Source organism: Leptidea sinapis, chromosome 29, assembly GCF_905404315.1.
Source record: "Leptidea sinapis chromosome 29, ilLepSina1.1, whole genome shotgun sequence".
Taxonomy (NCBI): Eukaryota; Metazoa; Arthropoda; class Insecta; order Lepidoptera; family Pieridae; genus Leptidea; species Leptidea sinapis.
In genome coordinates, this window is record NC_066293.1 from 8,959,939 (window position 1) to 8,987,923 (window position 27,985).

General features: G+C 35.6%; 2 protein-coding genes across 9 annotated transcripts in view; one reads left to right on the forward strand and one right to left on the reverse strand.

Annotated features, from left to right (window-relative positions):
• Positions 1-27,985, forward strand: part of LOC126973332 (serine hydrolase-like protein) — a 275,685-nt gene that overhangs the window by 18,905 nt on the left and 228,795 nt on the right. The window contains exons 3-5 of one of the 4 annotated variants that reach the window (XM_050820555.1): positions 1,771-1,878; positions 2,808-3,084; positions 6,231-6,669. The exons of 1 other annotated variant lie outside the window; for it this stretch is intronic. In XM_050820555.1, coding sequence (XP_050676512.1) covers positions 1,771-1,878; positions 2,808-3,084; positions 6,231-6,537 — 692 coding nt within the window. In that variant the 3' untranslated portion in view covers positions 6,538-6,669. Of the gene's footprint in view, positions 1-1,770; positions 1,879-2,807; positions 3,085-6,230; positions 6,670-27,985 lie in introns of those variants that run through there. 2 more of the 4 variants (XM_050820557.1, XM_050820556.1) reach the window with 2 other exon arrangements.
• LOC126973328 (serine hydrolase-like protein) lies at positions 14-27,959 on the reverse strand. Of its 5 annotated transcripts, none has more exons than XM_050820547.1 (6): positions 17,665-17,782; positions 16,172-16,239; positions 15,216-15,485; positions 13,155-13,351; positions 9,079-9,176; positions 14-524 (listed from the first exon to the last, which is right to left on the reverse strand). In XM_050820547.1, exons 1-6 carry the CDS (start codon positions 17,748-17,750, stop codon positions 236-238), a joined length of 1,008 nt encoding a protein of 335 aa, XP_050676504.1. In that variant the 5' UTR covers positions 17,751-17,782; the 3' UTR covers positions 14-235. The 5 variants fall into 5 exon arrangements, with proteins under 5 accessions (XP_050676504.1, XP_050676507.1, XP_050676503.1 ...); XM_050820550.1 differs by lacking the exons at positions 14-524; positions 17,665-17,782 and adding exons at positions 7,280-7,790; positions 22,296-22,411; XM_050820546.1 differs by lacking the exon at positions 14-524 and adding an exon at positions 7,280-7,790 and having other exon boundaries at positions 17,665-17,781.

Here is a 27,985-nt window from a genome sequence, read left to right on the forward strand (position 1 = left end):
TAAAGAAAAAACATTATTTTTATAGAAGTTGTATTTCTCTTAGACCATTTATACGTCTAGATTGACTGCGACAGCTGTGAAAACGTCGAAAAAAACAGAGGTTGTCAGTTAACCTCTATTTTGAGCAATGCACGCACACTACAAATACAAATAGCGAGTGTAAGACGTAGCTTATCATTCACACTAAAGTAATAAACGCGGGCTGTTTTCATCGGTTGTCTAGCAAAAGTTATTTCTATAACTTCGACTTTGTTTCTTCCTGTAAAAATCTTCCTATATCCTCTGCCATGCAACCAGGATTGTCAATAAATATTTCATGGCCTCCTTCTACAGTTTTATATCTATAATTCTTCCAGGCACTTTCGTCGAGAACGAAAGGGACCCTGCTATAAGATCCTATTTCGATGGACTCTTTAGATAGTATTGCTAGAATTGGTATATCTAGAGATGTGGTAAGGAGTCTGACGTTTTCAGGGGAAAATGGTATAAGTGTTGTCATCTTTTGCCTCTGGTCGTATGTAAACCTGTAAATTTAAATCATATAATAAAAAAAATAAACTGGACCCAGGATTTTTTTTTATATTTTTTTTTTCTTTATTGATTTAGGGGCTTTTATACGTATGTACATGTCAGCCCAATTATAATCTAAGTACATTAAAAAGGCAAAAGAAAAACACATTTCTTAACTTAACAAACTAAATAAAAAAGTTAATAAAAGGAAAAGCAAGTTATATTTATAGTGTTCAACAAATAAGACTTATGGATTCAAACAGACTTATGGCATCCTTAGATGCAGGGCGGGCAAGTATATTTACATTTTTTTTTATAAAAGAGGACAAAGGCTCACGGGATGGGATGGCAACAGCCCATGGACATCCGCAACAAGTTGCGTTGCCGGCCGAATGTTGGGAGTATGCTCTTTTCATGAAGATCCCTAAGTCGTATCGGTTGTGGTAAACAGGTAGCGGTAATTGATTCCAAGGTGGCCGTGCGAGGCACAATTTCTTGCAAAACACGCGGTTGTGGAATACCAGACGTCAACGTGATGCGGGTGATATTAAGCATTTGGACAAAATGTCCAGTATATAGAAATCAGCCGCTGGAATTAACCCAAACAGCTTTTTTTTAATGATAATAAGAGACGAGACGATCAGGACGTTCATCTGATGGTAATTGATATGCTCTACCTATTACAATGCAGTGCCACTCAGGATTCTTGAAACAAAAATTCTGAGCGATAGAAATATTCACTACAACTACACTTGTCACTTAAAGCTATTATGTATCTTATGAAGCCTACTAGAATTAGTTACAAGCAATCCCTAATTTCTAGTGTTATAATAATGAAAATCACTATTAAGAGCAAAAAGTGACGATTTTTATGAACGTATATTAAATTTTCATAAATGTACTGACAATGAACAGTCATAATATTTATTTCTTTAACTTTCTTTGAGAGTTTTATTAATACAGTAGTGACAAAAATGGATGAAGTCATATTCAGATTTCATCAAAGAAATATAAAACTTATCACATTTTAGATATAAATCAAATCAAAACCACTTTATTCATGTAGGTCACGGAAATGACACTTAAGAATGTCAAAAAAAAAATTTCTTATTGAATCTACCGCTACTTCGTAAAGGGTTGAGCTAATGAGAAGAAGTAGCAAGAAACTCATTGCACACGCTTTGATATTAAATAAAATCACAACCTTTCAAGAAACTATGCAATAATTGATTCATTCAATTTTTTTTTATTTCATTTCAGGTGTGTTGGCAAACAGATTCTTTCCCGTCACAGTGGTCGATATGATAATCCAATGCCTTGGATGGAAAGATTTCATATATATTGGACATTCATTAGGTGCCGAGCATGGTGAGAAAGTTATTTCATATTTTTAAAACTCACCCTGTGCTTCCCCGGAGCAATGGTGCCGTAAGAGGCGACTTAAGGCATTATTTACCAGTGGGTACCACAACGACGCCTTTTTCTACCGCGAAGCAGTAATGTATAAGCATTATTGTGTTTCAGTCTGTAGGGCGCCGAGACTTAACATCATATGTCTCAAGGTGACGAGCGCAGTTATTGTAGTGCCGCTCAGAATTTTTCGGATTTTCAATAATTCAGAACGGTACTGCATTGTAATGGGCAGGGCGTACCAATTACCATCAGCTGAACGCCCTGCTCGTTTTGTCCCTTATTGTCATAAAAAAAATCTTATAAATGCAGTTCTGTATAACTTATTAGAGAAATTAAGCTGGTTTTAATCATTGCTTGTGGTGAAGTTGTCAGGGTTAGAGATGTTGATGTTATTGTTCTAAACAATATGTTATGTTTTTAAAGTGATAACCCTCACTTCTAGGATTAATACACAATCCCGCATCGTTCATAAAATTTTGTTTTCAAATTTTATTTGTGTATTAATCCTAGAAGTGAGGGTTATCACTTTAAAAACATAACAAATTGTTCAGATTTACAAGAGCGACATCTCAAGTCAATTTCCTAATATGCAAATATTGGGGTTGAGCAGGTTATCTACTGTAAAGTAGATCCTGTAGATGAAGCCACAATCTGAGAGTTGAACAAAGCAAACAGAATTTTATAACGAGGCGGTAATCGAACGGTTAGCTCAGTGTTTCAAGAGCACCGGCACGGAACGCTGGAGGTCGTGGGTTCGAATCCCGCATCGTTCATAAAAATGTTTTTTTTTCAAATTTTATTTGTGTTATTGTTCTCGATTTATCCGGTTTTAATAAATATGATATCTTAAATATCCCATATCTTAAACTAACTTTTTCTCACAGGCCTGTTCATATCATCAATATATCCAGGTTTAATAAAAAAAGCTATATACCTTGATATTGGGGCTTCCTTACATCGGTACAGGGAGAAAACCTTGGCCTATTTCTTTAAGTCCCATTTTGTAAATTTCTATGAAAATCAGAAGAAGTATAACAATGATAAGACATATAGCAAGAAAGAGGCAATAAATGTCATTATAAAATCAAGATTTGTCAACGCCGAGGAAGCTGCTGTTCTGCTGAGCAGAAACTTGGTTGAAGTTGGACCTGATTGTTATAAGTGAGTTTTTAATATAATATTACAATTGTTACCATAAAAAATGTTATTATTAAATAATAAAATCGATTTCGATAATATTATTCGAACATCTGTGAAAAACAAAGGAACTTGATTTGACCTCTATTCTAATATCATTCGAGATGACGTTTAGTTCGAGATGAAATGTCAATTTGCAAACAAATTTGACAAATACGCACGTAAGTAAGATATCGAATGACATGATAGTTGGGGCCGACTCTACTTTGTCTGTGAATTAAAAAAAAAATATAAGGCAATGCCAAAAATAGGCAATTTTGTTAGAACAAATTTCTTATCTGTAAAAATGTTTCTAGTAAATATTAATATCGATTTCTATATATTTGCATGATCTTGTTACCGGGAGGTCTGCTTGATGTGTTTTTTTTTTATTATTATTGTTTCCTTTAAAGTTAAAGTTATTATATATTTTATTTTATGAAATGCTAACATAATGCCTGTATTTATTTACGGTATGTGTGGATTGATGCATCCACTATACTCAATAACTCTTGTGTTTATAAGTATTAATTTATTTTTTTTCTTTTTTTGACTTACTCATGTATGCCAGTTTTCAGTTTTTGACTTTTGAGTATTTTTGTTGCGTCACTTTGCATATATTGTAATTGAAATGATTCGTAAAACAACTAAAATGTAAATCTTGACTTAAAAGAGTGGCAATGAGTTTCTTGCTACTTCTTCTCATTAGCTCAACCCTTTACGAAGTAGCGGTAAATTCAATAAGAAACAATATTTATATATATTTTTTGACATTCATAAGTGTCATTTTTGTGACCTACATGAATAGTGTTTTTGAATTTGAATTTGAATTTGATAATATTATTCGAACATCTGTGAATAACAAAGGAACTTGATTTGACCTCTATTCTAATATCAGTCGAGATGACGAATGTAATGTCAATTTGTAAACAAATTAGACACAATATGTTGCACTTAAGTGAGATATCAAATGATATTATAGCTGGGGCCGACTCTAGAATGTCTCTGAATTAAAAAAAAAAACTATATTTCAGTGCCAAAAATAGCCTGTTTTGTTACAACAAATTTCTTATCTGTGAAAATGTTATTGCCAATAACATCTATTGCTATCCAACGCGGAAATCCACGTACTGAAAGTTTAAATTTTATGTAGTCATAGTATTGTGAATATAGTTATAAGATTTGTTTTGTTTGAATAATAATATAACTTTTTATTTCATTCAAAATTCAAACATCTCTGAAAAACAAAGACATTTGATTTGACCTGTATTCTAATATCAGTCGAGATGACGTTTAGTTGGAAATGAAATGTCAATTTGCAAACAAATTTGACAAATCTTGCACGTAAGTAAGATATCGAATGATATGATAGTTGGGGCCGACTCTAGTTCGTCTCTGGATCACAAAGAACTATGACAGCTGCCAGTAAATATTTAATTAACTCCATTACCGTTTAAAATTTATCTTGGTCATAATATGCGGCTCCTGACTGAATGCATCATGGAGGCTTATGATATGTGGATAGATAAAGTAGTGTATGTAAAGTAAACTGCTTTATTTGTCGCACAATGGATGCAACACATAATGAGTTTATTATATTTGAGTACATAAAATTAGCTGCCTTTGAATTTGTATTTTATTGTATTTCTTTGGCACATTCAGTAAGTCAATCTTGATTCCCACATCCATATTGGGCACTGGCCTGTATAAAATACCACTGGACAGGCTGTTCCACCACTGATATGTTTGACAGCAATTTATTTGTGCCTATTTGAAGCGCCACTCGCGAGCGTCCAGAGAACTAGTTTTGACGTATAATACAATTGGCTGCGAGATAAGTGTACAATACTCTGGAGTATTTTTGCATTTTGAATTAAATTCGGTCGTTTCTCGTGTTATCTATACTTCAGGAATCAACATAATATAGAACACATTTTTTTTTTGTAAATAGTTTTCGTATCGATGTTTGTTTATCTGAGAATGTCAATTCTGGTTTTAGTACCGCAGACTCTCGCTACATGGCCAATGGCGAATATCAATCAGGCACAAAAGCACTTTGACAGCCGCCAGTCCAGTGGCAATTAGTAGAGGTCAGTGATATTGGTAGAAAACGCTATCTGTAACATATTATCCACACATATTTTAAAAGAAATATCCATTAAATATACCATAGATCGTTTATTGAAATGCCGAAAGCAGCCGAAATGTAATAAAATAGTAATCTACTACGCGGCCACATTATCTCTGGACCTCGCTGGCACGTGAACCCCCGTTCCCCTTTCACCCCCTCGCGCACGTCCTGTTGCGTCAGTACGGTTTGCAGTTTCATTACCGTTACATTTCGTGATATTTTCATGCTGCCACTGTTTTGTTTTTGAAGTTTTCATTGTTACGTTTTGACTTTTGTTGTTAATAGTTATGAGGTTCTGTGTGGCTATAAAAGTTCTGACATAAAAGTAAATACTTTTTTTACTTAACCCCAGATGTTTTCATCATTATTATAATAATAATAATATTCAGCATCACAACACAACATCAATCTATAATACTGAAAAATTAATTGTAGTTTATTTATTAATAATAATATCTGCACTATACCTATACCTGCACTGTCGCCCAAACTGACACGTAGACTTATCACCCTCAACAGACATGACATCCGTATAATGATGGGCACCCTCACGGGTCACACATCACTAAACAAACACCTTTTCACAATCGGCGTAACGGACAGTCCTAAGTGCAGAGGCAATTTGGCCGAAGACGAAACGGTCGCTCACGTAATCCTGGAATGTGGGGGGTGGCCAACCAACGGGCAAAAACCTTAACCAATACGAGGTCGCTCCAAGAAGTCTGCGAACACTCCAGGAATGCTCTGAACTTCTGGAAGGAGCTGGGCTGGTTGGAGTAACTGGCCATTACTGCACGCAAAATGGACCCATGCTAGTGGTTTAATTGCGGAAACCCCCTTGCCCCTATACCATACCATACCATATCCTAGTGATGCTTGTTTTGCACACCGTAACAAAGCGACGATGTGACGTCATCGACGTTAGGTCCAATTGAATATGATAATGATACCAAAAACAGTGCAAAAAAATAGATACTTATCTATATTTCTTTAATTGCAGGTTATCTTTGGATAGAAGAAACAAAGTCTCTCCGACGTTCAATGTTTCCGAGGATTTCACTATCGAGCTGCTCACGATAAATCAGCCTCCAACTCTGTTTATATGTGCAAATAATTTTACGAGTGAATTATATTACGCGCCGGATAGCATTGCCAGTCGAGTTATGAAAAGATTAAGTGAAATTAATAGGAACACTGAGGTTATGTGGGTGGAAGGAAGTCATGATATCCATTTTACGAATCCGAAATTGATGATTGACACAATAGTAAAGTTTATGGAAGCCAATATGCTTGGGTCTAAGCTTTGATAAAATTAAAAAAAAATTGAGTATGTGCGACCGCACGGCAGAATTGAATACTTAATTGGAAATCGCAATAAATTTATATATTATGTAAATAAATGAGGAACAAGTCAGAAATTAAAGATATTATTTACTTAATTTTATAGAAATATAATTATTTATTTTCCTTCGTATTCCTACAGACAATACAATGGGTTTGTGATAGCTAAAATAAGAATTGTTTATAATGTTTTTTTATAATAATAATAATATTGACACACTTTTTACACAAATTATCTTGCGCCAAGTTAAGCATATATAGCCTGTGTTATGGGTTACAAGACAGTGATATATTTAATACAATATATTCATATAAACATACATAAATACATATAAACATCCATGACTCGGAAACAAACATCCATATTCATCATATAAATGCTTGCACCTACCGGGATTCGAACCCGGGACCTCTAGCTTAGTAGGTAGGATAACTAACTACTCGGCTATACAGTTCGTCGGCTGTATAGTATATTTTATTAATTTGAGGTTTACATTGTACACTCTTAATGAAAACTTGTCAATACCATTAATGTTAAAATTAAATACTACTTAAGTTGTTTTTAACTTTACCTACTAATTATTTTAAATCACTTTTGCTACTTTAAATTTTATTTCTTACGTCAAAGATGATATGAATGAATGATATATAGCGTATACATAAGTACACCCACATTTTTTTCAACAACAAGTAATTAAAGAAAAAACATTCTTTTTATAGAAGTTGTATTTCTCTTAGACCATTTATACGTCTAGATTGACTGCGACAGCTGTGAAAACGTCGAAAAAAACAGAGGTTGTCAGTTAACCTCTATTTTGAGCAATGCACGCACACTACAAATACAAATAGCGAGTGTAAGACGTAGCTTATCATTCACACTAAAGTAATAAACGCGGGCTGTTTTCATCGGTTGTCTAGCAAAAGTTATTTCTATAACTTCGACTTTGTTTCTTCCTGTAAAAATCTTCCTATATCCTCTGCCATGCAACCAGGATTGTCAATAAATATTTCATGGCCTCCTTCTACAGTTTTATATCTATAATTCTTCCAGGCACTTTCGTCGAGAACGAAAGGGACCCTGCTATAAGATCCTATTTCGATGGACTCTTTAGATAGTATTGCTAGAATTGGTATATCTAGAGATGTGGTAAGGAGTCTGACGTTTTCAGGGGAAAATGGTATAAGTGTTGTCATCTTTTGCCTCTGGTCGTATGTAAACCTGTAAATTTAAATCATATAATAAAAAAAATAAACTGGACCCAGGATTTTTTTTTATATTTTTTTTTCTTTATTGATTTAGGGGCTTTTATACGTATGTACATGTCAGCCCAATTATAATCTAAGTACATTAAAAAGGCAAAAGAAAAACAAATTTCTTAACTTAACAAACTAAATAAAAAAGTTAATAAAAGGAAATGCAAGTTATATTTATAGTGTTCAACAAATAAGACTTATGGATTCAAACAGACTTATGGCATCCTTAGATGCAGGGCGGGCAAGTATATTTACATTTTTTTTTATAAAAGAGGACAAAGGCTCACGGGATGGGATGGCAACAGCCCATGGACATCCGCAACAAGTTGCGTTGCCGGCCGAATGTTGGGAGTATGCTCTTTTCATGAAGATCCCTAAGTCGTATCGGTTGTGGTAAACAGGTAGCGGTAATTGATTCCAAAGTGGCCGTGCGAGGCACAATTTCTTGCAAAACACGCGGTTGTGGAATACCAGACGTCAACGTGATGCGGGTGATATTAAGCATTTGGACAAAATGTCCAGTATAGAAATCAGCCGCTGGAATTAACCCAAACAGCTTTTTTTTAATGATAATAAGAGACGAGACGATCAGGACGTTCATCTGATGGTAATTGATATGCTCTACCTATTACAATGCAGTGCCACTCAGGATTCTTGAAACAAAAATTCTGAGCGATAGAAATATTCACTACAACTACACTTGTCACCTTGATACATAAGATGTTTAGTCTCATTGGACCAGTAATGAGTCTGTAATAGCCTCAACACTTGGTCAGATTTGGTTCGGTCGGTTCTGTGGGCGCCGCCCACCGATTGGTCCCTTACTTAATCCCTTTTGTTTGTATGATGATGACAGTCAGTTACTTTTTCGGCGTTTAATATTTCTTGATAATTTTACAGCAAACTATCGAATAAGTTTTCCTTTTTTTATAATAATAAGGGACCAGAAGAACTTGAAAAATAAGATGTTGTCTCATTTGCCCAGTAATTTCACTAGCTGCGACGCCCGTCAGACCGAAACACAATAATGATTACAAATTACTGCTTCACGGCAAATGCGCCGATGTGGTACCCTTAAAATAACCGGCATCCTGTGCAAAGAAGTCTCCCAATGGTAAATACCCTTAGTCGCCTGTTACGACACCCGTGTGGCTGGGATTTCCCTATTATTTTGATGCCCCGGGGATGTATAGGGCAAAAGGGCCTGTTTTACTATTAATCGCACGGAACCCTTAATAATATATATAACTTACCTATATAAACCATCGCCCGCCGGCTCTACATATCGATCCAGTAAATGTTCCACAGATTCATCGCTTATTTTGTGGCCCGACTTAATTTTTCCTTTTGCCTGAAAGTTATATATTAAATTGTATTTATCAAGAATAATAACATTATACTTATATTATAATATCTGAAAGACCGAGCCTTGCTCGGATTTTTAGAATGTACAAAACTTGAACAAAAAAAATATCTAATACGACATCTGGATTCGAACCGGGGTCTTCTGTTTCCGGATCACCCAATCCCATCCCATCTGAGCTATTATAGTCTTGCTTATAGTGGCGAAATTTAAATTGTATTCTAAAGTTATTGTAAATATTTCTCATTAAAACACGGATAAAATTACATTTTTTAAAATTGAAACCTAGCTAGATCGATTTCTCGCCCCTGAAACTACCTGAAAATACCAAATTTCATTAAAATCATTGGAGCCGTTTCCGAGATTCAGATTATATATACAAGAACTGCTCGTTTAAAGATATAACATTTATTTTTCATTTCTCATACTCGGAAAGTATTGTTGTTTTGATCTGATTATTGGGTAGAAAATGTTGCTTCCCTCCACAGAGAGGGAAAAACTCATACAAATTACTTCCCACCCAAGGGCCGGAATGAACTTTAAAATAGAACTGCTGTCAGCTGTGTAGAGTTTTATGTAAAAGAAAACTAATAAAACTAAATGCTGCGCCCATGTGACTTTCTAAAGAGCCAGTGTGAACTTAGCACAAACTTCTTTGAACGGAATAAGCCGCAACAATTACGCGGTGAGTTCCATATTTAAAATTCAAAAAGTCAACATAAATTGTCCTTATTTGACAATTAATTTTAAATAATTATTAAATATTATCTATTAATATTTTAGATAAACAAATAGTTTTATTTTCCTCATATTCGAAATAAAAAGTAGAGTGTTTAACACGGGTAAAAAATCAATTCCTACTCGGACTATAGTCTGAATACCTCGGGAATTGATTCTTTCGACCCTCGGTTAACAATCTACAATTTCACGCTTCATTAGTTTGTGGGACAATACCTAGTCGGTTCATAACAAAGAGGATGTAAAGACTATGTTTCATAAGTTCTGTCAACACAGGCAAAGGTCATAGGCCTTACAATTTTGTCTTCTATCTGCTTATCATATCTGTGAGTTTCTTTCGTTTGTTATTAACGTTTTAGTTATAAACAATTAAGTTGAGATTAACTTAATCGGCGTTTTTTTCCAAACGAAAAGTTATTTCCTCCTTTAAATGCAATGTAGGGCAACTAAGATTAAAACCAAATATCGCCCGCCATCTTTTTTTTTATGGAATAGGAGGAAAAACGAACGTACGGGTCACCTGTTGTTAAGTGATCACCGCCGCCCACAATCTCTTGCAACACCAGAGGAATCACAGGAGCGTTGCCGGCCTTTAAGGAAGGTGTACGCGCTTTTTTTGAAGGTACCCATGTCGTATCGTCCCGGAAACACCGCACAAGGAAGCTCATTCCTTTGTAGTACGTGGAAGAAAGCTCCTTGTAAACCGCACTGTGGAGGACCGCCACACATCCAGATGTTGGGGATGATATCCTAACTTGTGGCGTGTCGTGCGAAGGTGAAATTCATAGACAATGATTGTATTTTTATATTCACCAGGCTATTTCCATTTATTCACGCACAATTAATCTTATCTCTCAAGCTGATGAAATTGAGGTAATTTACACAAAAAAAATTTAAAACAAAATTTTATGAACGCGACCTCTCGCGTTCCGTGCGTTTTGTTTTCAGTTTTATTTGTGTAATTAATTCCAGAAGTGAGGGTTATCACTTTAAAAACATAACATTTTGTTTAGTTTTACAAGAGCGACATCTCAAGTCCATTTCCTAATATGCAAATATTGGGGTTGAGCACGTTATCAACTATAAAGTAGATTCTATAGATGAAGCCACAAACTGGCAATAGAACAAAGCATACAAGATTGTTTAAACGAAACGTCACTAGAACGGTTGGCTCAGTTGGATAGAGCCCTCGCACGGAACGCGAGAGTTCGCGGGTTCAAGTCCCACATCGTTCATAAAATTTTGTTTTCAGTTTTATTTCTGTAATTAATCCTACTTTAAAAATTGTTGAGGTGAGTTTTAATCAATATTGAATTGATTTCTAACTATCGATATCGCAGCGGCGTACGGTTTAGTTAGCGGATGTACCTACAATAAGTACTACCTACGCAGCGGCGTACGGTTTAGTTGGCGGATGTACCTACAATAAGTTACATAACTATTTATTTTGTTTTTCAATAATTCTAGGGTGAAATAAATGTTGACATAAAGTTTTGTTCATTGTTATTCATATTCATACACAAATACAATTCGAAAAGCAAAACTTGAACTCGGACTTGAACCCACGACCTCCGGCGTTCCTTGCCGGTGCTCTAACCAACTGAGCTAACAGTTCAAATGACGTATCGACATAAAATCTTGTATACTTTGTTCATCTCTCAGGTTGTAGCTTCATCTACAGGATCTAACTTACAGTTGAGAACCTGCTCAACCCCAATATTTGCATATTAGGAAATTGACTTGAGATGTCGCTCTTGTAAATCTAAACAATTTGTTATGTTTCTAAAGTGATAACCCTCACTTATAGAATTAAAACACAAATAAAATTTGAAAAACAAAATTTTATGAACGATGCGGGATTCGAGCCCACGACCTCCGGCGTTCCGTGCCGGTGCTCTAACCAACTGAGCTAACCGTTCGAGTGACGTATCGTCATAAAATCTTGTATGCTATGTTCAACTCTCAGGAGTGTATTAATCCTAGAAGTGAGGGTTATCATTTTAAAAACATATATTATATACTATATATAATATATATATAATGATGACGAATAAATAATTAATTTGTAATTAATTGACGTGAAAAAGTGTACTTTACCTACCTACCTACTACTTTCAATAAATTGTTTTTATTTGATTTGCTATGTTATTTTGATACGTTTAATAACATTAATAATTAACACATTTTTTTTTAAACAAAATATGGTTGTGATACGACGTGTAAAGTGTGGGTGCTTCTATGGGCATTGTCTTTTACGGACTTTTCATATTAGTAAATGGTAATCCTACACGTAAATCAGTTGTTAGTGACCCTGTCTACTGAGCTTGGGGTCCCGGGTTCGAATCCCGGTATATTGATGAATGTGGTTATTTGTTTCCGAGTCATGGATGTTTATATCTATTTATTTTGTGTTGTCTTGTCGTTGTTTTGCACTCATAGTACAGGCTATGCCTAGTTTCGGACAAGATAATACAATTGTGTCTATATTTTTTTATTTCATAAGATCGTATTTGGTCAGGCATAACCTCAAAAACTTCAAACTGGAATATATTTATTTCTAGACTTCCTCCTCCCTGTGTCGTAATCCTCAGTACTGAGGGTCGTGACCACCCCTCTGTATCACTTTCTCACGTATGATCGCTCTCCATCTATTCCTGTCTCTGGCGGTGTGAAAGCCATTGTGAACCGTAGAGTCGAGGGCGGAGCGGATCTGATCGGACCATCGTGTTGGACTGCGTCCACGAGGCCTCTTCCCATCTATTTTGCCGACCACAGTGAGCCTCTCAAGGTTTCCATCGTGTTTCCTTGCGATGTGACCGAAGTATACTAAAACTCTGTGCAGACATTCGGAAGACAATCGCGAAGAGATCATGAGTTCACGCAGTATGAAGAAATAAGATCGAACTGCTGTCCAGGGGATACGGAGCATCTTTCTCCAGCACCACATCTCAAAGGCGTCAATGCGTTTGCGGTCTGCAGCTTTCAGTGTCCAAGCATCAGCACCGTACGAAAATAGTACCTAATAATAATAATATTTCTAGACTTACTACAGTCTTATTCTTAGCGTCAATCACCCCAGCAATGCAAGCTCTATAGGTAGTATTACTGTAAATTTTTCATATTAACACGCTTAAAAAGAAGTTAACAAAAATTTGTATGAAGGTTCGACATTGTTATTTGATGATTAACCGGCATTTATATAATACCTATACATATTTAGTTACTTACTTCTTCAATGGTATATTTCGGTGCATTTTCCTTCCCGTTCGTGAATATCTTGTATCTGGCCGCGTCATAATACTCTCTGTAGTAGGCCTTGTACCACGATTGGAATTGCGACGGTGACCGCGTCTCGTATAATGGTATGGGGTCTAGTTGGACAAATCGAGATACCCGCCCTGGGTATGCAAAGCAGAAATACGTACCTGAAATACATACACTTAATATGATATTATTAGTTTTTTTTTTATGAAAATAAGGGACGACACGAGCAGGACGTTCAGCTGATGGTAATTGATACGCCCAACCCATTACAATGCAGTGCCACTCAGGATTTTTGAAAAACCCAAAAATTCTGAGTGGCACTACAATTGCGCTCGTCTCCTTGAGTACGTCTCAATGTGTCTACATCTTACGAGATGTTGAGTCTCAATTGCCCAGTAATTTAACACACATTAAATACAGTTTTTTTAATTAAAATAAGAGACGAGACGAGCAGGACATTTAGCGGATGGTAATTGATACGCCCTGCCCATTACAATGCCGTGCCGCTCAGGATGATTAAAAACCCCAAATATTGTAAGAGGCACTACAACTGCGTTCGTCACCTTCATACATAAGCTGTCAAGTCTCATTTGCCCAGTAATTTCTCTAGCTACGGCGCCCTTCAGACTGAAACACAGTAATGTTTACACATTACTGCTTCACGGCAGATATAGGCACCGTTGTGGTACCGCCATAATCTAGCCGGCTTCCTATGCAAAGGAGCTTCCCACTGGTGAATTATTTATATTTCTGTATAATTATGTATTAGTAGGCATTATTACTAATTATTTGGTTTTATAGTTGATTTATTGATGTCATAAGAATATATTTTATTTTGTTTTAAAGGTCAAAGTTATGACTTACCTATTACTTATTCAAACCTATTGTTATTTTATTTGTAAGAAAAATATTGCTTACCGATGTTATGATATCTATACTAATATTATAAAGCTGCAGTGTTTGTGTGTTTGTTTGAACGCGCTAATCTCTGGTACTACTGGTCCGATTTGAATGATTCTTTCAGTGTTGGGTAGTCCATTTATCGAGGAAGGCTATAGGCTATGTTTTTTTTTAATTAGGGATCCGTAATAAAATTGCTATTTTGTAACACAAGGTGTAAAATCGAAAACCTATTTTTGCGTGCGCTGCAAAAACTATTGACAATAGAACAAAATGATGTACAGGCTATAATATAGGCAATATTTTATTACTTATAAAACTATCGCGTGAATTATACTTTATATGGCAAAACAACGTTTGCCGGGTCAGCTAGTTATGATATAATGTTCCTTAAATAGATAAGTGTATTACTCACAGATGCAATTTATATATCTACCAGTGGGAGCCTCCTTTGCACAGGAAGCCGGCTAGACTATGGGTACCACAACCGCGCCTATTTCTGCCATGAAGCAGTAATGTGTAACAATACTGTGTTTCGATCTGAAGTTCGCCATAGCTAGTGAAATTACTGGGCAAATGAGACATCTTATGTCTCAAGGTGACAAGCGCAATTGTAGTGCCGCTCAGAATTTTTGGGTTTTTCAGGAATCCTGAGCGGCACTGCATTGTAATGGGGCAGAGCGTATCAATTACCATCAGATGAAAGTCCTGCTCGTCTCGTACCTTACTGTCATAAAAACAATATGTTTTTAAACTTTTATCATCGCGGAACTTTAACATTATAATGTAAATGTAACTTATTGATTTGATGCCGATATTTCGATCCAATTGCATGAATCTTGGTCGCGGCAGGACTGCAGAGGCGGCGGGAAACATTTGACACTAATAGTACATCAATCTGTCCACTTGGCGCCTAGTTCGTTTTGGTCTTTGATTCCCTAGTTCACGACACACACGCAGCGACCACGACTCATGCAATTGGATCGAAATATCGGCAACAAATCACTAAAATATATATCGTGAGTACCCGTCATAATAATTACAATAAAAAAAATGTCACTATTGTAGCTATAAATGTAAGAAATAAGATAAAATTATAATAAAGACCATAAAAATAATACCTACCAATAACTGTACCTAAAGAGTGTCCAATATAAATAAAACGATCCCATTTAAAATGCTCTACAACATTATGTATGGCGGGAATCAGATCAAACACCGTATACTTTACACCAGGCGGTAAATGATCGGACAGCCCGTTTCCTGGTATATCTATGGCCACATAGTAGAAACATTTTGGAAGTTTGCTGACGAGAGGCCTGTAACTGGAGCACGGTGTTATTCTTCCTGGGCATAAAAGAACGGGAGGATTTTTTGGGTCACCCCATGCTAGTCCTAAAAAAGAATTAGGGTTTCATTAATAGACTCTAGAATAAAGGTGCGTCCAAATGCGTCCAAGTGCGCGTAAAAATGGACCATTGACTGTTTTGAACCGACTTCGAAAAGGAGGAGGTTCTCACTTCGATCGGTATATTTTTATATATGTACACCGATAACTCTGAGATTTGTGATCCGATTTATGTAATTCTTCTTTAGTTCGATGCGGAATAGATGCCATTTGGTCACATAAAAATTTTACATAGTTTTTTTGGGCTCCGACATAAAATCTATCAATAGGTAGCACATACAAATAATAGTATTTCATTAATATTAAAGGTAAAGTTTGCATAAGAGGTGTATTAAATAAAATTTTTAGTTATTTGATACATTTCGGTTTTTGAAGTCGGTTTTTTTAAACGTAGTTTTTTTATACTCGAAAAAGGTATTGCAGACTAGTATTGGAGTCTTCAGGTACCAGAATTTTTAAAGTTATTGCAAATGTGATTTGCATGGCCCGAGGTTTGATTTCGGTACTGAGTACTGACCGTGACATACTTATTGCACGTTTAGGCCTCAGTATTGTGAAAATCAACAATTCTCAGAAAAAAGCTCGACAGCGCAACATGAATTATGAGGTGATAACCTAGCATGAACTGAGGCTTCTGCCTATTGAAGTCTGACATAAAAATCGGCAAACTTACCCATTATTTTGCCCCATGGTGCATTAATTATAATATCCTGTTCCGATTTCTGGAGCGCCATTTTAGTGCTGCAAAAAAGAGCTACCTTTAATAAAATTTTGTTTTTTTTTCGGATTTATATACAGTTTTTTTTATGGAAGCGGAGGACAAACGAGCGTACGGGTCACCTGATGCTAAGTGCAGTAAAGCAAAGGAATTACAGGAGCGTTGCTGGCCTTATAGAAAGGTGTTCGCGCTTTTTTTTGAAGATACCCATGTCGTATCGTCTTTGAAACACCGAACAAGTAAGTACAACCTGAAATACGACACTCTTTTTAATTTTATGCTGTTATTTGGGCAGATTTTCACTGAACACTTTGTCATGGCGTGGCGTTGTATTCAAAGCGCGGTCGAAACACAACTGAACGAAAACTCTGCCTAATAGACACGTAGTTTTGCTTCAGACAATTTTTAAGCGTGATTGTGGGTCTAGTTGTTTATTATACGTCAATGTTATAATGCTATTTTCTTTCTTCAGTGATCGCCAAATATCACGCCCTTGGCACAGTAGACATATTTATCAGTATGGAAACTAAGCCTTGTTGATAAAATACTCCATTGAAGCAATAGGGTTGTCAGGTTATTTTTCTAACCAACTTTAAAAAAGGGAGTTTTGAAACGAAGTTCCTTATAGGGCATTGCGGAGCGTAAAAAAGTAAAAAGCGTAATATTGTTATATGTAGTGTATGTATGATAATTGATACAGCTATACAGTGTAAAATGCAATATTATATTCTACATGATGACTGTTATGTAATATTTTTAAACAACATTTTATTGAATGTTTTTTTTATATATTTTTTTTAATTTTCGTTGAAATATGACGGGAAACGGGATTTTCATTTTGACAGCACTAGCTGGAATTGGTTTCAACACTCACGAAAACCATGACAAAACAAATGCAGGTAAGTATTTTGTCCAAAATAAATAAATATAAAAAACATCCTAGAAAGCCATTAAGTAAACCACACTCATAAAAAATGATAATAAATATTGCAGCCGCCATCTTAGTGCAATTTGTGAATTATGTTCACGAATTTATTATAATCGATCTCACGGACTTATAATTCGATTACTTAGTAATTATAATAATAATAATATAACAATAAATAATTCTTAGCCATACACCACGCAATACGCTGGCATTTTTAAAAAGATCGCGGAAACAAATAACAACGTGACACTCGACTCGTTTTGACCGCGAAAACCGCTTAGGGACTTCGTAGATGCGCATGTTTGTGTGATTGTGTCATTTCGAACGTTTGTAGGTAGTTTCCGTACTGGTACATATGTCTACTGTGCCCTTGGCCTTACCTTAGTACTCGTATCGTTTACGCCTCACCAGTCATGGTCACTTTGGAAATTAATAACAATGCACAAACCGATTTGACACGTTTTAAAAAATATATATAACTTTGATATTTTTAAGCTATATGTCACAAATTTGCACTTACCTAATACAAAACGAACCTAATAAATATTCACCGTTCTTTCGTTGTAAACATAACCCCTTTATTGTTAAATTATATCTTGTTATCATATCGTTTCGACTTTGTACCAAATATGCCGATGATAATTATAAAGGTGGTTACTCACCGGATTGTAATGTGCCGGGCCGTAATATACTCTTGGTAGCAAGCGTGTACGCTGTCAGATTACTGTGTGCGTGTTTCTTGAAGGTGTGGCCTAAGATAAATTCACAAAATCTTTCAGTCATGATGTGTGAATGTTATTTATTAGGCAATTGTAATTAATTAAGAATTGTTATTAAAAGTAAAGTGTGTTAGGTAATTTTTATGAAAAATAGAGTACAGAGTACCTTTGTAAACAGTTGTAGTTTTGGTGAATTGGCTCGCACGACGAATACGTAAAATGGACTGTATCTGTGTGTGTGCGTAATTAGTACCTTTAGACGTAGAGTGGGTATTCTCGCAACCAAATTTTATTTTAATTGGCGTGGCATTTAAGTGAATTTTTTTATTTATTTTAATTTTACGATATTATTAATAATTGAACAACAAATGATTTTACATTTTTGACACCTGAATTGTTATAAGTATCACAGGTTTACACTTTTATTCAAATTCTCGTATTGTTCCCCGCTACGTACACGTACACTCTGCGCGAATGTCTTAGTCGCACTAAACTAAAGTAGTTATCACAGGAGTTGAATGCAGTCGGGGCCTGAGGTAAAGACCGGGAGTATTTCCCCCCGCACGTCTCACCTCGCGCACCTGCATTGTATTGCTGTGCCGTAGTCGTCGCTTACTGTGTTATCGCTTAGCGTTGCGGTATACCAAAATTGCGATTCCGTGTTATTCTTTTTATTTTAATAATGACAGATCCAAGTCTATCAGGTACTGTAAAAAAACAGTTTTTATTCATGGCTAAACACTAGAAATGGCGAAAAATGTTTTAGACATGTATGTTATAGAAAGGCAGAACAATAGTTCGAGATTAAATTATTAAGTTAAAATGGCAAATTTAAAGTATTGTTTAAATTTATCGACACATTCACGATTATAGTCATCAATTTTAATTAGGTCACAGCACTATCGCATTCCTGAACTCTGCATTCAAATCACGCAATATCTGTGAGGTGTATTGATTGCAATTTGCAGTACAATGTACTATTAGGTACATATTCTTTGGTACAGTTCAGTGAAACATAATGCTTGGATGGCTATGGAAATCTATTGTATAGAACACAATGTTTATGCCCCATAATACCGGTCAGTATACTCCTTTCATTATGTAAAATTTTAAATATTGATGCGGATGAGAAGATAATCGAATAACGGCCGTTATATTAGAGATAAATAACTACCTTCTACTGTCAGTAATTAGCTGTCAATAATCTGAAGCTGTCCCAATATACCCGATAAGTTATTCTGATCGCCTTATATTGGCGCGTGAATTGCAATTTCCATACAAACTTCTATGGCTGGTAAGTTATACGTCGTTCCATTGACAGACAGCGTGTACAGATAAGGTGAGTTACCGTCGATAACTTTAAGATAGTACATAAAAAATATAGACAGAAAAGTCAACGATAGTTACGTAAGAGATCGACTGAATATTGAGAACGGCCGTAAGACAGAATAGAAATGATGAGAAGGTGTCAACGGCACCACCTTTAACCACCTTCTTTTTTAACCACCTTCCAAAGAATATTAGAGAGATGCCTAAAATATTAATGAATAAAAAATAAAAAATTATGGCTAATAGATAAATGCTTTTATAGTTTAAAAGAATTATTTAGCCAAAAATAATAGTATTTAAATGTAATTTTTTGAGAAGTACCTACAAACTAATGTTTATTTTAAATATATAATAATATTATTGAATTAAAGCTATGTAATGTGTATTAATGACGTATCAATATAAAAATTCCAATATTGACAATCAAATTTGACGGCCCCTATAGCCCAGTGGTTAGTGACCCTGCCTACTGAGCTAGAGGTCCCGGGTTCGAATCCCGGTAGGTGCAATCATTTATATGATGAATATGAATGTTTGTTTCCGAGTCATGGATGTTTATATGTATTTATGTATGTTTTAGTAAGTATATTGTATTCAATATATCGTTGTCTTGTAACCCATAGTACAGGCTATGCCTAGTTTGGGGCAAGATAATTTGTGTAAGTGTTATTATTACACGTCTAGTTAGAATATTACAGCTGTGAAAACGTCAAACGTTAGTATAAACGTCAAATATTTGTATGCCGATATATTGGTGAATTGTGCTGTACACCTATTAATTGTTAATAACTATGTTACCACGATTCATACAAATAAATCATTTCATTTCATTTCGGCCTTTAACCTAATATTTAATATTTATAATTATTAATATGTTTAATAGAAGTGAACATAGAAGTACCAGAGAAATAACATTGTTTGATTCTATAACGATCCCGCGTATGAGGGAGGAACCACGCGCTACAGTATACGTCATATTATACCATACATTTAAACTAATTTCGAGTTGTTTTGCATTTGTAGTCCCTCCTCCTCGCGTCGGTTTCCTCAGTGCTGAGGGTCGTGATCATCTCGACAGAGTACTTTTTTGCGTATTATTTGCTGCCATCTGCCCCTGTCGGAAGCAGAGTGTAGAGCGTCGTGGACAGTGGTTTCAAGGGCAGTGCGAATCTGATCGGTCCATCGCATGGGGCTCCTTCCTCTTGGTCTTCTTCCCTCCACCTTCCCTGTTACCATCAGTCCCTCCAGGTTGTCTTCATCCCTTCTGGCGATGTGACCGAAGTATTCTAGGACCCTACGCAAGCAGATGGTAGAGAGCCTAGTCACAATGCCCAGCTGTTTCAGGATCGACATATTAGTTCAGTGTGCTGTCCAAGGTATGCCCAACATCCTTCTCCAGCACCACATTTCGAAGGCATCGATTCGTTTTCGGTCGGCTTTCTTTAAAGTCCATGTTTCAGCGCCATATATGAAAATGGAAAACACCAGTGAACGCACAAGATTGGTCTTGGTTTTTATACTGATGGTTCTACTCTTCCATATTTTCTCTAATTGTGACATGGCGTCTTTTGCCATGCCGATCCTACGACGAATCTCTCCCTTGCAAGAACCATCGTTGCAGATTTCAGAGCCCAGGTATTTGAATCTGTCATTTGTAGTAGTATATGTTTTTTATTATGAAATAAGGGACGAGACGAGCAGGACGTTCAGCTGATGGTAATTGATGCGCCCTCCCCATTACAACGCAGCGCCGCTCAGGATTGAAAAACCCCAAAAATTATGAGCGGCACTACAACTGCGCTTGTCACCTTGAGACATAAGATGTTAAGTCTCATTTGCGCAGTAATTTCACTAGCTACGGCGCACTTCAGACCGAAACACAGTAATGCTTACACATTACTGCTTCACGGCAGAAATAGTCGCATATGGTACCCATAATCTAGCCGGCATCCTGTGCAAAGGAGCCTTCCCACTAGTAATATACAAGAATTATAAAGAATTTCCTTGTACAGTAAGAAAAAAGAAGTTCGTTACATTTTGAAGAAAAAAAATATTTTAACAGCTGGCTGATGGTGAGTGCCAAGTAAATAATAATTATATTTATAATTTTTTTTTTTAATTTTTAGTTTATAAATGTTTTGATTTTATTCGTCGTTTTTTCTTATAGATAGAGGTCTCTAGAGGTCCCAGGTTCGAATCCCGGTAGGTGCATTCATTTATATGATGAATATGGATGTTTGTTTCCGAGTCATGGATGTTTATTTGTATTTATGTATGTTTAAATAAGTATATTGTATAAAAATATATCGTCGTCTTGTACCCATAGTACAGGCTATGCCTAGTTTGGGGCAAGATAATTTGTGTAAAAGCGTGCAATATTATTATTATTATTGTAAAGTTATTAGAATTTTCAAGACACGGTAATAAATTTCTAAACTTTGCAGATAATACCAGGACAAATTACAGTTAACACAAATGAATCATCGGATTAAAAGTTTAGTGAATATAAGGACGAGTGTGAAATGTCTGTAGTTGAAAAATTTTTATAAAAAATTTATATTTAATATTAATACCACGGACGAGTAAAAAAGTAAGGACTCCGTGTCACCTTGCATAACAGTGCGGCACCGAAACAAGCCGGTAAACGTGTAAATATATAGCCCCACGCTTACACTTATACAAGCCGTTCGGTCGCCATTATGAGATTTGCCATCGTCCGTGACAGTTCAGTTTGCGTCGCAGTAAAATATTTAAAATATGCCGACGTGCGTGTTGAAAAAGTGTGACAACAATACTATAAAAGTATTTGTAGATATATGATTATTTAAGGGAGAAAAAATTGTGTAACTGGTATACCCCGTAACCGCACACACACTATCATAAAGGTGCTTCACTTGCTAATATCACTGCGCGGAGTCCTTCTATTTTACTAGTCCGTGATTAATACTCACTATTTTTATATAGTTTAATATTAGTTTCATATGACCTGGTATACCTGGTATTACCTGGTATTAGTAGTACCTGGCTATAAAAAGTGTAAAAGTATTGGATTATTTATTTATATGCTATCTGTACACGTATACACACAAATGCAAAAACTTACCTCTCTACGTATCTATTATCACAGAGTACAGATAGGACTGATGTAGAATTGAGTTGAGCTATTGTTTGAGTTAACGGTGTTTCCTTATATATTTCCTCAATGCCTAGTGTACATAATATTAACGCTGCTTTAAAGCGACCTTCGTGAACAAATAGATATATGCAAGGACTTACGTAAGAACGATGAATTCATGACTTACGTAATTATGACATCAACTGTCAATGTCACCATTCGTCAAAATCATTGCGCGGTAATTTCAAAACTTTTATACCAATTGACATAACTATAATAATTACGTGCGCACTTAATTATTAATTAGTTATTATTAGTTATAATTTTATAACCTAGGTCCTAAAGAATCATTATTTAACCCTTAAATGCATAAAGTAGTAAAACTGCAACATACCATTCAAACGACCATAAAATTATTAGTATGAGTTCAATGCATGCTGTTGCAGGATTATTACTATCATGGTGATATATTTAATCGAGTGGCAACACACTTTTTTTCTTCACGACTGTCAAATTTAAATTGATTTTGACAAATCAAAGCCGATCGTAATTTTGGAGCGGATGAAAATTGTGTATTTGCTTTGCAGTGTAATTATTTGGTTTTCGAAGGTACGTTCAAACAAAATTAGTTATTTTACGTAATAATTCATCTTCTTTTCAGTACAATTTATAAGTTATAAAAAAAACTTTTGGTGTGTTCGGAAATTTTGTTTATTTTGTTGTTGTAAATCTGCAACAATATGCATTTACTAGAAAATGTCCCTGTTTAGTTACTAACTATCACTTTTATTGGTTTTCAGATGCCATACTTGAATCAAAAGCAAATAGAAGAGTATTTAGCTTTAATAAATGATGGAGAGATTTCGGAAGATGATCTTGAGGACTCGGATACAGAAGGTAATGAGAATTTTTATGAAAATGGAGACGATTTGCTTTACGATCTTGAGAGTCCATTAGAAGAGGAAAATGATGACCCCGATAATGATCCATTCATGGCAGGAGACCCGCCATTGATAAATGAAGCTACAGCAAATGATCAAGTGCCACAGGTTCCATTCCCCTCAACAAGTCAAGCTAGTCGCCGAGCAACTATGAGAGGACTCGTATGGAAGGTAAAAAAAATTGTTTTGAATTCTGACCAGACAGCTTTTCATGGAGACACTACATACCCACCTGAACTGAAGGATGAGGCTACTACTGGTACTCCCTATAGTATTTTTTCACATTTTATTACATCAGAAATAGTTGTAAGGATTGTGGAAGAGTCTAATTTGTATTCCGTTCAAAAAAATGTGACTAAACCATTAAATTTATCTGAAACTGAGCTAAGAAAGTTTATGGCGATACTGATATACATGTCTGTTATAAAATATCCCAATGTACGGCTATACTGGTCAAATACTGTAGGTTTTCAACCAATCAAGGACATAATGACTGTCAACCGATTTGAGACTATTCGTAGATTTCTACATTTCAACAATAACGAGAAACATTTACCCAAGGAACACCCACAACATGATAGGCTCCATAAGATAAGGCCTATAATTAGCCATCTAAATGAGAAATTTGCTTTAGTTCCTATGGAACAAAAACTCTCAATTGATGAACAGATGTGTGCCACAAAAGTGGCACACTTCATGAAGCAGTATTTACCTAATAAGCCCCATAAGTGGGGGTTTAAATTATATGTGATGTGCAGCGTGAAAGGTTATGCTCATAAATTTGAAATATATACTGGCCAAGAGAATGAACGGCTTCCAGATGAACCAGATTTTGGGCCAGTGGGAAATGTTGTAGTCTGGCTTGCTAGAGGTGTCCCAAGGCATATAAATCATATAATTTATTTTGATTATTTTTACACCTCTGTACCTTTAGTTACCTATCTTGCCAAACAAGGAATCTATAGCCTAGGTACTGTGCAATCTAACAGGCTAGTGAACTGCAAACTGCCGGACAAAAAAACAATGATGAAGAAATCTGTTCCTCATGGAACTTATGAAGAGCAGATGACTGAATTTGACGGTATTGATTTGACAGTTACTTGGAAGGACAATAAAGTTGTAACTTTTCTATCTTCATATGTTGGAGCTGAACCTGTGGGCCAAGTAGAAAGATTTGACAAGGCAAATAAGACTAGAATTAAAATTTCATGCCCACATATAATAAAGGAATATAATGCCCATATGGGCGGAGTGGACCTAATGGATAGCTTTATTGGGAGGTACCGAATTGCAATGAGAAGCCGAAAGTGGTATCTTCGTATCTTTTACCACTTATTGGACATGACATAGGTGTGAGAAGTGTGGAGTAGCTCTTTGTCTTACCACAACCAAAAATTGTTTTAAACATTTTCATATGTAGTTATTGTCTAGTGAGTGCATAGTGTTGTAGTTCTGCAACAAATGGTTTTTAATAAAAATAGCTATGAAAATAAAAAAAACTATTTTTTTTTATTATCATATGTAAAGTTGTTGGGTTTTGATGCTGATTATTATTATCACAGTGATGAAAAATCACTGAAAGTTACAACAAAGCGTATTTATTTTTCTTACAAAACTATTAAAGCGATACAGAACAACATAAACTATAGAACTATTAACAAAAAAAATTCAAAACGTAACAATGAAACCTTCAAAAACAAGTGATAGAACGAAAATATCACATGTACCTAACGGTAATGAAACTGCAAACCGTTCTGACGCAGCAGAACGTGCGCGAGGGGGTGTAAGGGGAACGGGAGGGGGCTTGGTATTATATATACAGGGTGGCCCACCCACACCGGTCAGTATAGGGATTTCAAAATATATAAGAGATAGAAGAATACCTTTTTAGGAACCACGATATCGATTTTAGAGAACACAAAAACTGAATTCATAGATTTAAAAAAAAAAATCAAACACGACTCGGGAATCGAACCTGGTCATTTTGGAAAAAAAATACATTTTTGTTTTATTGCCATATTGATAGTGTAGGTTGTAAGAAGTGATTGTTGCTATGAAACCTTGTGTTTAAAATTGAAAGAAATTGCATTTTTAAATATTATTTTAATTATTTTAGCAAATGTTCAAAATGGCAACCATTTTCTTGAATGCAATAGTCACTCCCGTCATTCGTTTTCTCTTTGATTGAAATTTCGTAATCTAGAAGTATACGTTCCATTTTCAAATACCAGCAATAACATATTTTTACTGGTACGCAGACATGAAGCATTCATTTTTTTAAATTGAAATTCGGCAATCTTAGAAGATCACATTCCATTTTCAAATAACTGCAAAATAAAATATTTTTAACGACTAAAACCGACAACTTAAGTACATGAAACAATATCAAATAAAGCAATTTCTTTTAATTTAAGACACGAGGGTTCATAGCAACAATCACTCCTTATAACCTACACTATCAATATGGCAATAAAACAAAAATGTCTTTTTTTTCCAAAATGACCGGATTCGATTCCCGAGTCGTGTATGATTTTTTTGAAAACCTATGAATGCAGTTTTTGTTTTCTCTAAAATCGATATCGTGGTTCCTTAGAAGATATTCTTCTATCTCTTATATATTCTGAAATCCCCATACTGACCGGTTTGGGTGGGCCACCCTGTATATTCTTTGGCATAACGTTCCAATAAGTGTATGTAGTGTTTAAATTCTCTTTGCTAACGAGGTCCAGAGATAATGCCGTGTCGTGTAGGTACTGCGTGTGTATTATCAAACTAATAGTTGCCCGTTGCATTCACAACTAAAGGTTTTATCTCAATAAAATGTTTAATATGAGAATAATCATGAGAGTTGTCATACTGAAACATGCAGGGCAAGCGTGTCAGCCATTAAGTTGTCAGAGCGACATCCCATTCTGCACGGACGCACGCCAAGAAAGGGAAAATATCAGTAGGATTGATCGGAAAGGAGCGTGAACCGACAGGTATATTCTGTCGATTAGTGAAATGTTGATATTTCATGTGATATCTTACGAAATAAATATTATTATTAATCATTCAAGGACCTTACACACATTAGCTTATCTCAAGATTCGATAGGATATACATAGACTTATGCAGACATAAAAAGTCTGCGAGAGATATCTCTAACGGAGATACAGCAATACAGAAAAGGTAATTTATTGTTACTGTGACGATTTTTATTAACAAGTCGTAAACAGTCAACCACGCTTGACATTTATAATTATTTGGTATTTTTAATATTAAACCAATAACCATTCAAGCGATTGCCAATTCCGTAGTCATTTTGGAAGGCAAAGCCAAATTGGCCTCGAAGAAGCTGACATCAAGCCGGCCCACATTCTAGCACTCTACAAAGCGCTGGTTCGGCCACATATAGAGTATTGCTGTCATATCTGGTCTGGCGCACCCCATTATCTCGAACCATTTGACCGCGTGCAACGCAGAGCTGCTCGAATTGTCGGGGACCCAGTGCTTTGTGAACGGCTAGATAAATTGCCGTTGCGTAGGGACGTCGCTTCATCGTGTCTTCTACCGCATTTATGACGGGGATTGTACCGAGCTATCAGCTAAAAAAAAACACTATGTCAACAATGCACAATATATACTCATTGAACTTTTCACTGAATCCATTCAATTTTACTTATAAGATATAGGTACACAGCACTAATGATTTTTTTATGACAATAAAGGAATTTTTGAAAAACCCAAATATTCTGAGCGGCATTTTCATAAAAAAAAAGCATTTCGGTGACGCGAACTCACAAGTTCTCCCATCCAAAAAGTGTCTTACTACATATATTTATATTTATTTATTTATCGCGTGCGCCAGTCATAAACATGTTGGTAACGTGAAACCATAAGAACTTTCCGGGAAAAACCAAAAAGTGCCCAACTAAATAAGGTTTCATTTAAAAAAAAATCAATTTGACTTTCGAGAAAACTGCTTATTTCAGATGTGCAGAGTAGAGCACTAACGCTTCGCTTAAGAGCCGTACATAAGCTATAAGGGTATGTTCCGATATGCACTGCGACCACGGTGTGACGTCAATTTAGCATACTGTGAAGCCGTTCCTTTATTAACTATAAAGGAAAGCCGTTCCTTTATAGTTAGTTATACTGGTTACTGTTTAAAACGGAACGCAATCCCGTATACTGTCAGCCGCATTTTTTGACGCAGCATTCAAATTTGTGTATTATAGTTTTCTAGGTCATTTAAAAAAACTGTTGTTGGAGTACTGTCAAATTAAACAAATTTGGGTTTAAACTGTAGGTACCTATTGTTTATAAAACGTTAGGCACTCGAGTGGTTTTGTCTGATCACGTGATCAAAGTACTGCGAGTACCTCACCTCGAAAACGCCAGTGCTCACAGTAGAATATGGTGGCGATTTATGACTTCATATATTTCCCTAGAGTACTGCGGCAGTATACTGGCACTCCATAACGGAACGAATCTGTCTACAGTGATAGCACTGTGCAGTGCTCGCAGTGCATATCGTAACATAGGTACCCATAATAATACATATAATATAGTAATATAAAAATTACTTACTTCACAATACGTAGTAAAATACAAGAAAGTCTCATAGCTTCATATTTAAACGACAACTCGCACAAAATTATTGTAAAATGATAATTTTATCGTATTATCTTTATCAACGTGTAATATAATACAAATATAAGCGAATAATGTTAATCTACATTTATTTAAACAGAT